Raw genomic sequence first — 14,095 nt, forward strand, 5'->3', positions numbered from 1 at the left:
CAAAAAAAAAAAAAAAAAGAAAGGAAGGAAGGAAGGAAGGAAGGAAGAAAGAAATCTAGTAACAAACTATGCTGGAGGGGATGTGGCCAAAAGGGAACCCTACTACATTGTTGGTTGGAGTATAAACTTGTTCAACCACTTTGGAAAGCAGTATGGAGGTTCCTCAAAAGATTCCACATAGAGCTCCCCTATTTATCCAGCAATCTCTCTTTTGGGCATTTGCCCAAATGGTCACAAACAAGGTTATACCAAAGCTACCAGCACAACCATGTTTATTGCAGTATGATTCACCATAGCTAAGATATAGAACCAACCCAGATGCCCCTCAGTAGATGAATAGATCAAGAAAATGTGATATTTATATATATATATGTATATACATATATGTATATACATGTATATATGTATATATACATATATATTTCATTTTATATATATACACATATATATGTGTATATATATATATGTATATATATAAAATGAAATTCTATGCCTCCATCAGAAAGAATGACATCGCCTAGTTAGGAAATGGGAAAACTTTGAAAAAATTATATTAAGTGAAATAAGCCAGGCCTAAAGAAACATAGGTGCCATGGTTTCCCTTATTTGCAATAACTAGTACACGTATAGGGTACGCAAAAAAGTTCAAAAGCTATGTACATATGACCACATAAGATGATGTTAAGTGAAATGAACCCCAAGACAGGGACACAAGTAGTTTTTTTCTTTCTTGCTATTGTTTTTAACATACTTATAATGCACTATGTGATTCTCTTGTTTCTTTTGTATGTTCTTCCCCCATGGTATAACCTGTTTTCACTGTATCTGATTCCGGTGTCCTGCACCTTTTATATACATTTTTATAATTTGGGTAGGGGAAGGTATATAACAAAATGCTTAAATAAGGATACAGGTTGACCCATTGTAACAATGAGATGTTCAAGACACTACGTTGAAAATGAACTTTGCAATTTTTTTGGGGGGGAGGGAGGATTTGGGGAGGTGGGGTAGGAATAGATGGTAGGGGAAAAACAAAGGAGGAGGTAACAATGCTCAATAGGAAATGTACACATTATACTACTCATGTAATTGTAACCCCTCTGTACAGTATTTTTTACAATAAAAATATATATGGAAAGATAAAAAGATAATCGGTAGCTTTTACTATCTGTCCTTTTAATTATCATGCTCATTTACATGCACTGTTATGTCAAACTTCCGTATCTCATATTTTATTTCTCAAATGACATTGTAAAGTAGGAGAGGCAGATATGTGCAATAGTCCATCTGATCTACATATCAAGTACTGAAAAAAAGAAACAAGAAAGTGTAGGGGAATGGGCTATAAAACAGACTGGTTTATACTGGCATGAAACAGATTCAATCATCCCATTTGGAAATACCTGATAATTTCAGCAGTTGAAAATGATGAGTAAGATTAGGGATAGTAAATAATCCTAATTGTTCAATAAAAGTAATAAAAATTGACTACAATCAACTACCTGTAGATTTCTTATAGAGATTTCTAGTACTTCTAAGGTCATCTGGCCTCAGTTTGGAAGACACTGCATCTCATTCCATAGATCCCTAGCTCAAAGTGCATGAGGAGGGGTTTGTTATGGTTATAGTTGCCCATAACCCAGGGCAGTAGAACCACAAATCAGAGTTGTCTCTCTTGGAACAACAGATGTAAGTGTACTGGAAAAGATGGGCCAGAAAGACAGTTCTGTAGACAGAGCAAACCAGAGTCTAGAGAGACTTGTCTAGTGCTCAGATATAGAAAGAGGGCCAGTAAACAAAAGGTTAGAGTAGAATCAGGGAAATAGTACTGTGCAGGAATCTATAACTCTCAGTACTAAGAAAAGTAAGGGGACAGCTTTCTGGCTCTATATCTGAAAACTAGCTGTGTGATTGGTGAAACAATGTGGAAAACTCTATAACTCTCAGTACTAAGAAAAGTAAGGGGACAGCTTTCTGGCTCTATATCTGAAAACTAGCTGTGTGATTGGTGAAACAATGTGGAAAACCTATTGAGAAATGCAACATTTTCTAAGGATCTCAGGTCTAGATCTAAGGATACAGATATCTAGAATCTATTAGCACAAATGAGGATTATTTATATAGAGAATGACTGTATAAAAGCTGAGTAAGAAAATGAACACTGGGCTGAGAAGGTGGCTCAATGGTAGAGTGCTTGTTCTGCATGCATGAGGCCCTGGGTTTGATTCCTCAGCACCACATAAGCAGAAAAAGCTGGAAGTGGCGCTGTGGCTCAAATAGTAGAGCACTAGCCTTGAGCTGAAGAACTGAGGGACGGCACCTAGGCCAAGAGTTCAGGCCCCACGACTGGCAAAAAAAAAACCCAAAACAAACAAACAAACAAAATGACTACTTTGCTTTCCTATGATTTAATTCAAATTTTTCTTCATGACACTTAAGACAATGATTTCCCTCCTGTGACAATGGTTAACTAGAACAGGCTCAATGGCAGGGTAAAACCAATGTGATCTTATGAAAGGTAGGCAAGGAAGTTCAGCCTCCAGGGAGAAAAATGACTAATTATATCAATCCTACTAGGATTCACATGGCTTGTCCACAATCACTCAAAAATATTTTCTTAATCAGATTAGCTCATAGAGAATATCTATAGCTTTTACTATCTGTCTTTAAATTTTAGGGCTCAATTACATAAATCATTCTTTCAAACTTCTCTATCCCCTGTTTTATTTTCCAAATGACATTGTAAACTAGGAGAGGCAGACATCATGTGCAATAATGGCTCATCTACCCTATGTATCAAATATTTCCTTTAAAAAGCTTATGTGCATATGGAAGTTTTATGAATTTACTGGATGAATTGAATTCATTATTTTGTTTATGTTATTTCTCTCTAGATTCCTCCTCATCATTTCCGTCATAATAAAAATAACTTTGTGATGCTAAATTATTATGTACACAGTTGTGCTTAAGGCTGTCCAGAAACAAATATAAGGACTTCATCATTGTTTAACACTCTAACAGATGCAGGTATAAATCATGAACATTCTAGTCTCTTAGGATACTAACAAATGGATGCTTTTGTGATGCTATCACCACTGAAACGATAATTATATGATGCAACACATTTATTACCAACTTAAATCTATTTCACAATGTACACATTTCAAAACATCAGGTATATCACAATTTTAAAAAGTAGATTTTATGTATATTTGGCAGTTTTGTAATGCTACTTAGATGAAAAAATTGAAACGACACTAATCTTTCTAAACAAATTATTTAACTATAAAAATTTAACGTACATTGAATCACTGGGCTGGCTTTGAACTGTGATTCTCAGGTCTCAGCCTCCTGAGTAGCTAGGATTACAGGCGTGAACCACCAGTGCATGCCTTAGGATGGATCTATTCTTTTTTTTTTCATATGTTTTACATGTTTGTTTGCTATTTCTTTTATTGTGAAAATACTATACAGAGGGGTTACAATTACATGGGCAAGGTAATGAGTACATTTCCTATCAAGCATTGTTGCCTTCTCCTTTGTTTCCCCTTATTATCCCTTCCCATCTCCCCCACCCCCTGCCACGCGGCCCCACCTACCCCCTTCCCCCCAAAGTTGTAAAGTTCGTTTTTGACATACATCTTGTACATCTCATTATTGCAATGGGTCCACCTCTATCCCTATTTAAACAATATGTTTTTTCCCTTTCCCTCCATGAATTATACCAACATCAAATACAGTGAAAACAGGGGTTATACCGTGGGGGAGGGACATACAAAGCAACAAAGAAATCATCTTATAAATGTGTTAGAAATAATGGCAAGAAAGAAAGCCATTTGAGTCCTTATCTTAGGGTTCATTGCACTTAACATCAACTTATCTGACCTTTTCTGCTTGTCTCAGACATATACTAGTTATTCCAAATAAGGAAAACCATGGGACCTATGTTTCTTTGCTCCTGGCTTACTTCACTTAATATAATTTTTCCAAGCCTTTCCATTTCCTAACAAATGAGGCAATGTCATTCTTTCTGATGGAGGCATAGAATTTCATTGTGTATATATAACACATTTTCTTGATCCATTCATCTACTGAGGGGCATCTGGGTTGGTTCCATATCTTAACTGTGGTAAATAACCCTGCAATAAACATAGCTGTGCTGGTAGCTTTAGTATGGTCTTGTTTGTGATCATTTGGGTAAATGCCCAAAAGTGGGATTGCTGGGTCATAGGGGAGCTCTATGTGGAGTCTTTTGAGGAACCTCCATACTACTTTCCAAAGTGGTTAAACAAGTTTACACTCTCACCAACTATGCAGTATGGTTCCCTTCTGTCCATATCCCCTCCAGCATCTGTTGTTATTAGAGTTCTTGATTATAGCCATTCTAACTGGGGTAAGGTGGTATCTCAATGTTGTTTTGATTTGCATTTCTTTTATAACTGGGGAGGTTGAGCATTTTTCTTCATGTGTCTATTGGCCATCCTTCTTTCCTCTTCAGAGAAGTTTCTCTTTAAGTCTTTAGCCCAGTTATTTATTGGGCAGTTGTTTCTTTGAGGATTTCTTGTTGGAGGATTTAATTTTTTGAGTTCTAGGTATATTTTAGATATGAGACCCTTGACTGTTGTATGGCTAATGAATATCTTCCCCCAATCCGTGGGCTTTCTATTGTTCTTGCTAGCTATGTCCTTTGCCATGCAGAAGCTCTGCAATTAAATGCAATCCCATTTGTCCAACCTTTCTTTGATTTGTTGTTTCTTGGTCTCTTTTAAGAAAAGTTCAGCCTGTGCCAAGGAGACCTAGGGTTTCTCCTATTGGGATGGATCTATTCTTGACAAAGATCCCTTCTGTATGAAAAGTCATTGAACTTCAGAACAAAAATGACATGATATGGTAAGGGAGAAAGAGCTTCCTTAGCCAACCAGTCATCCAGCAGGCAGCCAGATCACTCATAATAATCAACATATTAGCAGGTGTCACCATCAGTCAGCTTTTGCTTCCCTTTATTCTAATGACTAAACCTGGGCACATTAGTTATAAATTGATCATCCTCCAACCATCCTTGAGAAGTAGCTGCCTGCTATTATGGAGAGAGAACACTGTGAGTGATCTGACTGAAAGTTAAGGCTTTTCAAATGGACAGAAGGAAGTAATCTGATTTTGTGTATTTTTGTACACATTATCTCATTTAGTCTCTCACAAGGGCTCTAACTTGAATGAGGCTGTTATCTTACCATTTTATATCCAAGTAAACAGGCTCGAGGAGGTGAAGTAATGCACTAATGCTCACACATCAAGTAAGCAGCAGAACATATTGAATTCCAGAGTGCTTACCTATTCTAGCACATCATCCTAGCACTGCCAAAAATGTAAGTACAGCCAATGTATCAAGTTTACATTTTTGGATGAAATGCTTGTTTAGGAAGCAGGACAAGAATTTAGTCTAGTTTTAAAGATGGTCAGAAAAGGAGGTACCAAGACATTATTTTGGAACCGGTGGCATTAGATAACAATTACTTCACTGTGAGAAAAAAAATCTCTTGTTTGTTCAAAAAGTGTCTTTTCCTTAAAAAGAACCATAAATGGTATGTTGGGAATAAAATTTCATACATAGCAGAAGAATGAAATTAGATGTGTACGTCACACTTCACATAAAAATCAACTCACATTATACAAAAAAGTAGGGAAAACATGGATTCTTTGTCTCTCTGGGTCTGGCTTACTTAATATAATTTTTCCAAGCCTTTCCAATTCTTTACAAATGGTACAATATCATTCTTTCTAATGGATGAGTAAAATTCCCCTTGTACGTATATATATATATATATATATATATATATACATATATATATCACATTCTCTTGATCCATTCATCTATTGAGACAGTTTAGGCTGATTCCATACCTTGGCTATGTTGAATAGTGCTATAATAAACATGGCTGTGCTTGTGGATTTACTGTATCCTGCTTTGTAATTCTTTTGGGTAATACCCATGAGTGGAACTACTGGATCATAGGGTAGTTCTATGGCTAATTTTTGAAGGAACCTCCACAGTGCTTTCCAGAATGGTTGAACAAATGTATATTCCCACCAATAGTGTATTAGGGTTCCTTTTTGAAGACATACTCGCCATCATCTATTTTATTTATTTATTTATTTATTTATTTTTGATAATAGCTATTCTAACTGGAGTAAAGTGGAATATCAGCGGTGTTTTGATTTGCATTTCTTTTATGGCCAGAGATGTTAAATATTTGTTCATGTCTATTGGCCATTTTTACTTCTTCTGAGAAGAATCTCTCTAGCTCATTTATCCATTTATTCATTGGGTTGTTGTTTTGGGGGGGGATTTAATTTTTTAAATTCTCTGTATATTTTGTATATTACACCATTGTCTTGAATGTAGCTGACAAAAATCTCCCATTGTGTAGGCTATCTTCTTTGCTTGTTGGCTATGTCCATTGCCATGCAATAACATTTTAGTTTGATGCAGTCCTGTTTATCAAGTATTTCTTGATTTGCTGTGCTTCTGGATCTTTAATCAGAAAATTTCTACTAGGGCCCAGGAGCCCTAACATTTCCCTTTCTTTTTCCTGTAGTTGTTTCATGATTTCTGGTCTTATATTGAGGTCTTTGGTCCATTTTGAATTGATACTGGTGCAGGGTGATATATAAAGATCTAGTTTCAGCTTTCTGCATGTGGATATCCAGTTTTGCCAGCACCATTTGTTAAGTGAAGTCAAGTTAGGGCCAGAAAGTCAAAAGATCCATGTTTTCCCTTATATGTGGAAGCTAGATTTAGTTAAAAACCCCTAAGTATATATGTTGGGTGGTACACAATTATATATAAATGTATTAACTGAAATATGGTAGAATCAAGGGAAATAATTTTTTTTTTTTGCTGGTCATGGGGCCTCAACTGGGCCTTGGCGTTGTCCCTGAGTTCTTCAATTCAAGGCTAGTGCTCTACCACTTGAGCCACAGCACCACTTGTGGCTTTTTGTGCTTATGTGGTGCTGAGGAACCGAACCCATGCAAGGCAAGGCAAGCACTCTACCACTGAGCCACCTTCCAAGCCCCAATTTTTATAATAATAAAAATATAAAAACAAAAACAAAAAAGTAGAACCTTAAATGTAGATACTGAAGTTATAATAGTACTAGAAAAAATTGTGAAAACTTCATGACAATGAATTTTGAGATATGACTCAATAAGCAAAATAAAAATCAACAAATGCAAAAATAGAAAAAATAAGGTATCTCAAGCTTAAAAGTTTCTGCACAGCAAAGAAACAAGAGTGAAGATAACCCACAGAATGGGAAAAAGTACTGGTTAACCATATATGTGATAAGGACTTAGTATCCCAAATTTATAAGGAACACAACTCAATAGGAAATATTAAGTGACTTGATTTTAAAATGGGTAAATGATCTGAATTGACATTTCTTTTTATCTTTATTTTTTAAATATTATTTTTAAGTAGTTGTACAAAGGTGTTGCCATTTAACAAAGCAGTTTATGAATAAAGAAGATGAACAAATGGCCAACAGGTATATGAAAAAATGCTCAACATCATTAGGGAACTGCAATTGAAACTTCAGTGAGCCATTAGCTCAGACCTGTTAGAATGACTATTAACAGAAAGACAAAATAGCTGGGTGCTGGTGGCTCACACCTGTAATCCTAGCTACTCAGGAGGCTGAGATCTGAGGATCATGGTTCAAAGTCAGCCCTGGTAGGAAAGTCTGTGAGGCTCATCTCCAACAAACCACCAGAAACATGGAAATGTTGCAGTGGCTCAAGTGGTAAAGCGCTCACCTTGAGCTGAAGAGGTGAGGGACAATGCCCAAGCCCAGAGTTCAAGCCCTATGACCCACCCAAAATAAAACAAAGCAAAATAAAAGACAAAATATAAGCACTGGTGAAAATGTAGAGAAAAGGAAGCCCTTCTATTACACCAAGAATGTAAATTGGTACAACCGTTATGAGAAACTGTATGTAGTTTCCTCAAAAACTTAAAAGTAGAATTACCAGTGACCCCAAAGTCCTGTTTCTACATGTGCTGTCATGGTTAGAGTAGTAAGATGAAGGAAGAGAGGAAGATAAGGGTAGGTGAATGCAGTCATACATAATATTCAGTGTGTACATAATGTGAAGATGGAACTAGATAAATTGAGGAGGTTGAGAGTGAGGGAGCAGAATGATGGAAAGGGTGACAGTGATATACATACACTGCACTCACAAGCTCACACCCTTAATCGAAACCCCTTTGTGTAAGTACTTAAAGATAATAAAAAGCCTTCATTAGCACACTGTAGAGACAGTTGCACATCAATGTTCATTCTACCATTATTCCCAGTAGCCGCAACATGACAGCAATCTGTGTCCATGAATATTTTAATGAATCATTAGAGAAACATAGTATATACATAATGGAATATTGCTGATTGAAGAAAGATTTTAGTGTTTCTAATGAAGCTTACTCATGTTAATGAAATTGGTTTGATGGCTAGAGGCTTGGTTTAGTGGTAGAGTATTTGCATAGGAAGTATGAAGCCTCAGTACTGCTAAAAAAAAAACACCAAAAACAAAACATGCTTTGAGACTTAAATATGCTGCCTTTTAAATCTATAAAAACAAAAAGATCTGGTCTATCTATCTATCTATCTATCTATCTATCTATCTAATCTATCAGAAGAGACCATATTTTAGTGATATTAAAAGATAAATTATATGCAAAAATTATATGCTATGTATATGATTTTAACAGCTAAGTCACGAAAAATGACAGTCAAATATCAATATTTTATTCTCAGTTATTTTCTTGGGGGAACAACTCTTGGAAAAAACATTATTTTATTCTGAATTTCAGGAGGAAAACAGTAATCATCTATTCAATATCTTAAATTATTTGGCTAATTTTCAAATGCATAATGCATTTAAAATTTTACACAATCTGTCTTAGAATAATATTTAATTCCTAATGTTTGCTAATGAAATATTTGAAGAAAATAATATACTCTTAAAGTAACACAAAATACTGAAATGCATTCTGGGTCTGGAGAAAAGGGATGTCATTTCTAGTCCTGGTTTAATACATGTATGAACTTAGGTGAGTTACTCAACTTCCTTTAAGCTGTTTCTTGGTTAGTAAAACAGAAATGTTGGCATTTGTTCTTGAACTTGTGTCCAGGAAAAGCAAGTTTTTTTATTCATCTAGTATTAGGTAACTTTTTTTTGGGGGGGGGGCGTGTGTCAGTCGTGGGGCTTGAACTCTGGGCCTGGGTGCTGTCTCTGAGCTCTTCAGCTCAAGGAACGTGGTCTACCACTTAAGCCACAGCACTACTTTCAGTTTTCTGGTGGTTAATTTGAGATAAGAGTTTCAGCGACTTTACTGCCTAGGCTGGTGTTTAACCATGATCCTCAGATCTCAGCCTTCTAAGTAGCTAGGACTACAGGGGTGAGCCACTGGTGCCTGGCTTGCACTTGCTAACTTTTAGTGAAGTCTTCTTAGGGAAATAGGAAGACAAATATGATGTGTCCTTCCCTCCAGAAGCACAGAGCAGAGATATGTAATATAAATGGTCAAATCACAGAATACTTCTGGAAGAAAGAAATTCCAAAGAACAAGCAGAGGTTGGTGAATAGGGCACAGAAGTTAAAAAGAAGAGAGAGTTAAAAAGAAGATGACGAAGAACAGTCCAGTTAGAGAATAGTGCATTAAGCAAAGGCTTTGAGTTATGAGAAGGAAGGTGTTGAGGGACCTGCCAGTCATCCAGCTGAATGGAAAGGAATGGCAAAGTCAAAGGACCAACAGAATTCAGGTTAACATAGTAATAGCAGTGCTATGCTACGGGTGTGTATTTTAATCTAAAAGCAATGGGTGGTAGAAGTGAGGAACTGAAGGATTTGAAATTTCTATTTATGGTTTTAGAAAAGTTATTGTGAATTCAACATAGATAATGGGTCAGAGGCTGGGGAATGAATTACAAGTTCATGGTATTAGTTTTAGCATGAAAATACAAAGGCCTAAAGTAACAGGCAGCAAGGATGGACAAGGAAGGACAATTATGAGAGATGATGTGGAGGAAGAACTGGAAAAATTAATGTGTATCTGGAGGCAGATGAGAGAGGTGAAATCACAGGTGAATGAAAGGTTTCTAACTTGCTTGGATAGATGGTGTCTTTCCCTATTTAGGAGATAAGAAATAAAAAAAATAAGGGATGTTTCTGGAGTTAGACAAGCTCCATTTTGGATATGTTCAGCTCAATTTCCTTGTAGGATGCCCAAGTGTTGATATGCGGGAGTCAACTAGATAGATGAAACACATTAAACAATGCTATGAACCATTCAAAGGTGCATCCTATTACTGGAATTCAACCTTATACTTTCAGTATGGGCATTAACTCTTGCAAGGCCACGAGGGAAATTACAATGCTATAAAGGGTCATTTCAACAATACTCTAAGGATTTCAAACAATTAAGGCACATTATTTTACTTTTTTATTGGATTTTCTTGCTAACGGAAATAATTTAGCTCCTTACAGAATCATTTCTATTATGAGCTACCTCTAACCGTTTGTAGCTTCGTATTCATGTTTATAGGACTGGCATCTGGACTGTATTAATAGAGCTACCATGCAGATGGAGAAAAAGGACAGTTGGCTGTCCTTCTTCCATCCAACCTTTGTGTCTATCACAGTTCTCCTATATGTATTCTTATTTCCAGCTGCCATGGGGTCATCAAGTCTTAGCTTAAATCAAATGTCCTCTGGCTCCAGGTCCCATGATGAAAAAATTTATGGAGTCCTGGACACATTACAAGTTTTACAGCTTTACAGCTGAAATCCTTCAGGTCCTCCTGACCTACTGAAGGAAAAAAATATGTTTTATTTTATTGTGATTCCCAAATGTCCCCCCAGTGTGTGCATTTTTCCAATAGAATGTGCATGTTGCTTCCAGCAATGTGTTTTATATTACCTTAAAGAGTAGGGAAGCACTGATAGAAGGAAACAAGTTAGTCTTATTGCCAGTACAAGAGAAAATAGAACTTGCTATTAGATGCATGATTAGTTGACTATGTCTATAGATCATCAGTCTGTATTTCTCTTTTATGGAGAATATCTTATATTAGTCAGTGTTTGTAACCTTTATTGTTTAAAAACAGTTAAAATGATATGTTGGCTAACTAATATGTTGGCTGATTAGGTGAAGACGTTTTAATAATAATACATCAAGAAATATCTCAAAATAGAATGTTATTATAAAGTCCATGATACAGCTAGCTTAACATACTTGAATTAAACATTTCTTGGGTAACAAATCTTCTATCCAAATACATGTCAAGACCTAAAGTCTCTTTTTCATTAGGAAATTATAAGTACCATTAGTCTGGATAAGGATTAAAAATAAGATATCTCAATAGGCTCACCTTGACAATGAAATCTGCCGTCAGTGGTCCAGCCATTCTCAGTATCTCTTTGTCTGGAAATTTCTGGAAGTCCACACTAGAATTGTCCACAAGAAAGGTGCCTGTAGAACTGAGACTGTTTTCACCTTTAACACCTTGGAGGGTTTTGATTTCCAGATCTACATAATCAAACACATGAAGAAGAAAGATATTCCTAGGGCTACCATATGCAAGTACGTTTCATGCAACTAAGTTTTGAGCTATATAAGGGAGAAACATCTTTCCTTAATATAGCCTACAATATTCAAATTGTGATATAAACAAAATGCATAACCATTGATAGATCTCATAGGAAGTTATACTATAATAAAATTACTTTAAATCTCATTAGCCAAGCATTCCAAGCTCTTATCAATCTTTCACTTTCAAATGACCTCATTAAGACACTTTTCTTCACTGTAGCCCTAGTCCTTTGGCTAAACCATATATATCTTACTGATCTCTGACTTGACAGCTGTCAGCCTAGAGATCCAGGTACATCTCTTCATTGTCTCAGCACCTGTGTGGCTTTATATACATGCATTAGTTTGTGTTTCCTCATACTTTCTGGTTGCTAACTGCAAAAATGTTAGTGCTCAAATAGTGGAAACTACAGTGGCTATCCTTTTCAGTCTTCTTTTCTTAAAGTCATGGTTGATACTTAGCTTAATTGCTCTCTGTGGCATTTTAGAGTGCTTAAGAAAAAAAAGAACTTGATCCATGAACATTCAAACTTGAATGCAGTCAATTGGATAGTCTATGAAGCATCTTTCAGTGAAGGAAGTTAGGATTTTGAGGGTGAGGATGATCATGATGAATATGTCAGAGAAAACCAAGTTCTCAGGTAATTGAGAGGTGATTTAGAATACTTGCTTGCTATATGAAGAAAGATGGCCTAAAGCAGTTGTTTTTCCAGCCTTGTACAAGAACCATCAGTTTTGGCAGAGACTCTTGAGCAGAAAGATGTATACTTTGGTGAGGCTCTGGGTCTTTGAGTGTAGTTTCAATCACAATGGCTCTATTCATGAATATTTTACACACTGAGTGTCTGGCTACAGACAATTTTAAAACCTTGAGAGGTACTAAACCATATCTAAAATGTTTATACTTTGTTGTTCTAGGTATAGTCTACTCTAAAGTCTACTATAAGGAATACCAATGGGTAGAAAATGTTGATGTTCAATGAAATGTTCAATGACCCCAGATGAAAGCTGTGGAGCCCATTTTGTAGTGTATTTCAGATTTTATGACCCTACCCCTGTGCAGAGAAGACCTCACAGGGAATCCTGAAGTAGTTGTATCACAGATGTCAATAAAGGAAAGCAACAATACTGAATCTCCTTTCTCCAGCTTTCATTCCTCAAGCTGACTTGTGTACAGTTGCAGAACTATCTCCAGGGCAAGAATTAATTTAGTTATGGAGAAAACTTGAAGCTCTAGACCTAGATCTTCACATCAGATTCAATCTTAATAAGATGTGTCCCAGCTGTTCTTCTCAATGTACTTCTGAGCTAGGGCAAAACGAGATTGCTTGGCCTTGTTCTGATTTGTTTCTAAATATTTAAGATTGGTTTTGTATCAGTCCAGCTTCTGGAAAAAAAGCTGCAGAACAAACAGGGTAAGACTTACCACTGTATTCAATTTGCTGACTTGTATTCCAAATATAAAAAGTGAAACAAAAGTGAACATTTTTTAACTTCGCATATGCTACTAACGTCATGTTTTTTGGAGAAAAATACCCATCTCATATTGTTTTTCATTATTTATGAATATCATTTTAGGTTTTACCTACAGACTCTTGGAACAGTTGAAACAAACAAGCTTCCTAGTGGTGGCATAACTAGGAAATATGGACAATAAAGTCATTAAAATGAAATTTTCTTTTAAATCTTTCTTTTGCAATGAAGAGTCATTTTCCCATTTGGTGATAATCTTTTCCTGAAAATTTTACTTTGGGTTCTGTGATTGCTTACAAAAATACAGTGTTAAGTGAGGTTGTTACATAAGCACTGAGTTCTGTCTAGTTTCAAAGGGAAATGCAAATCATGTGAATAAGTGTATACACATATATTATCTTTCGACATGTGAACATTATATTTCACAGGGTTTATCAAGATAAACAGAAGAGCATGGATTCATACAAGATGATTTACCATGTCTTTTTATTTTTCTAAACTATACCTCATTTATTCCATTGCTTCACATGACCCTTAAATACTACTTCTTGATTAACTTAATCTAATCTATTTTTTTATTTTTAGAAAGACTAAAGTAGGCTATATTGATGTTCACAGGCTCTGTCTTTGCAGCATGATTTCCTTTATAATCCAATTGCCAAAAAAATAATGATTCCTACCTAAATTGGTTTCATGACCATGTGTGTGAGAGAGGTAAAGGGAAGATGATAGATGACTTTGTAGGAAGTCAGGAATGATCAGTCTAAAAGATCAGGAATGCTCAAGAGACCAACTAAAGGAAGCTGTACAGTAAAACTGAATTTTATAGACGGTACTGTCATAGCCTCCCACTCTTTGCCTTTGTTTGTAGCTGATAATTTTCTGTTGGTAATTTAGAGATTTACAACACACCACTAAACAATAATAAAAAAAGATGTGGGTGTATTGTTGCCTTAGCATCACTGAAAATCA

At 35.8% G+C, this 14,095-nt stretch overlaps 1 protein-coding gene across 1 annotated transcript in view; it reads right to left on the reverse strand.

The window, feature by feature from the left end:
* The window catches only part of Adamtsl1 (ADAMTS like 1), a 391,483-nt gene that overhangs the window by 226,745 nt on the left and 150,643 nt on the right, over window positions 1-14,095 (reverse strand). The window contains exon 7 of the mRNA XM_042692956.1: window positions 11,430-11,587. Within this exon, the coding sequence (XP_042548890.1) occupies window positions 11,430-11,587 (158 nt within the window). The remainder of the gene's footprint in view (window positions 1-11,429; window positions 11,588-14,095) is intronic.

The sequence above is a fragment of the Dipodomys spectabilis genome, unplaced genomic scaffold (genome assembly GCF_019054845.1).
Source record: "Dipodomys spectabilis isolate Male_0828 unplaced genomic scaffold, ASM1905484v1 ptg000158l, whole genome shotgun sequence".
NCBI lineage: Eukaryota > Metazoa > Chordata > Mammalia > Rodentia > Heteromyidae > Dipodomys > Dipodomys spectabilis.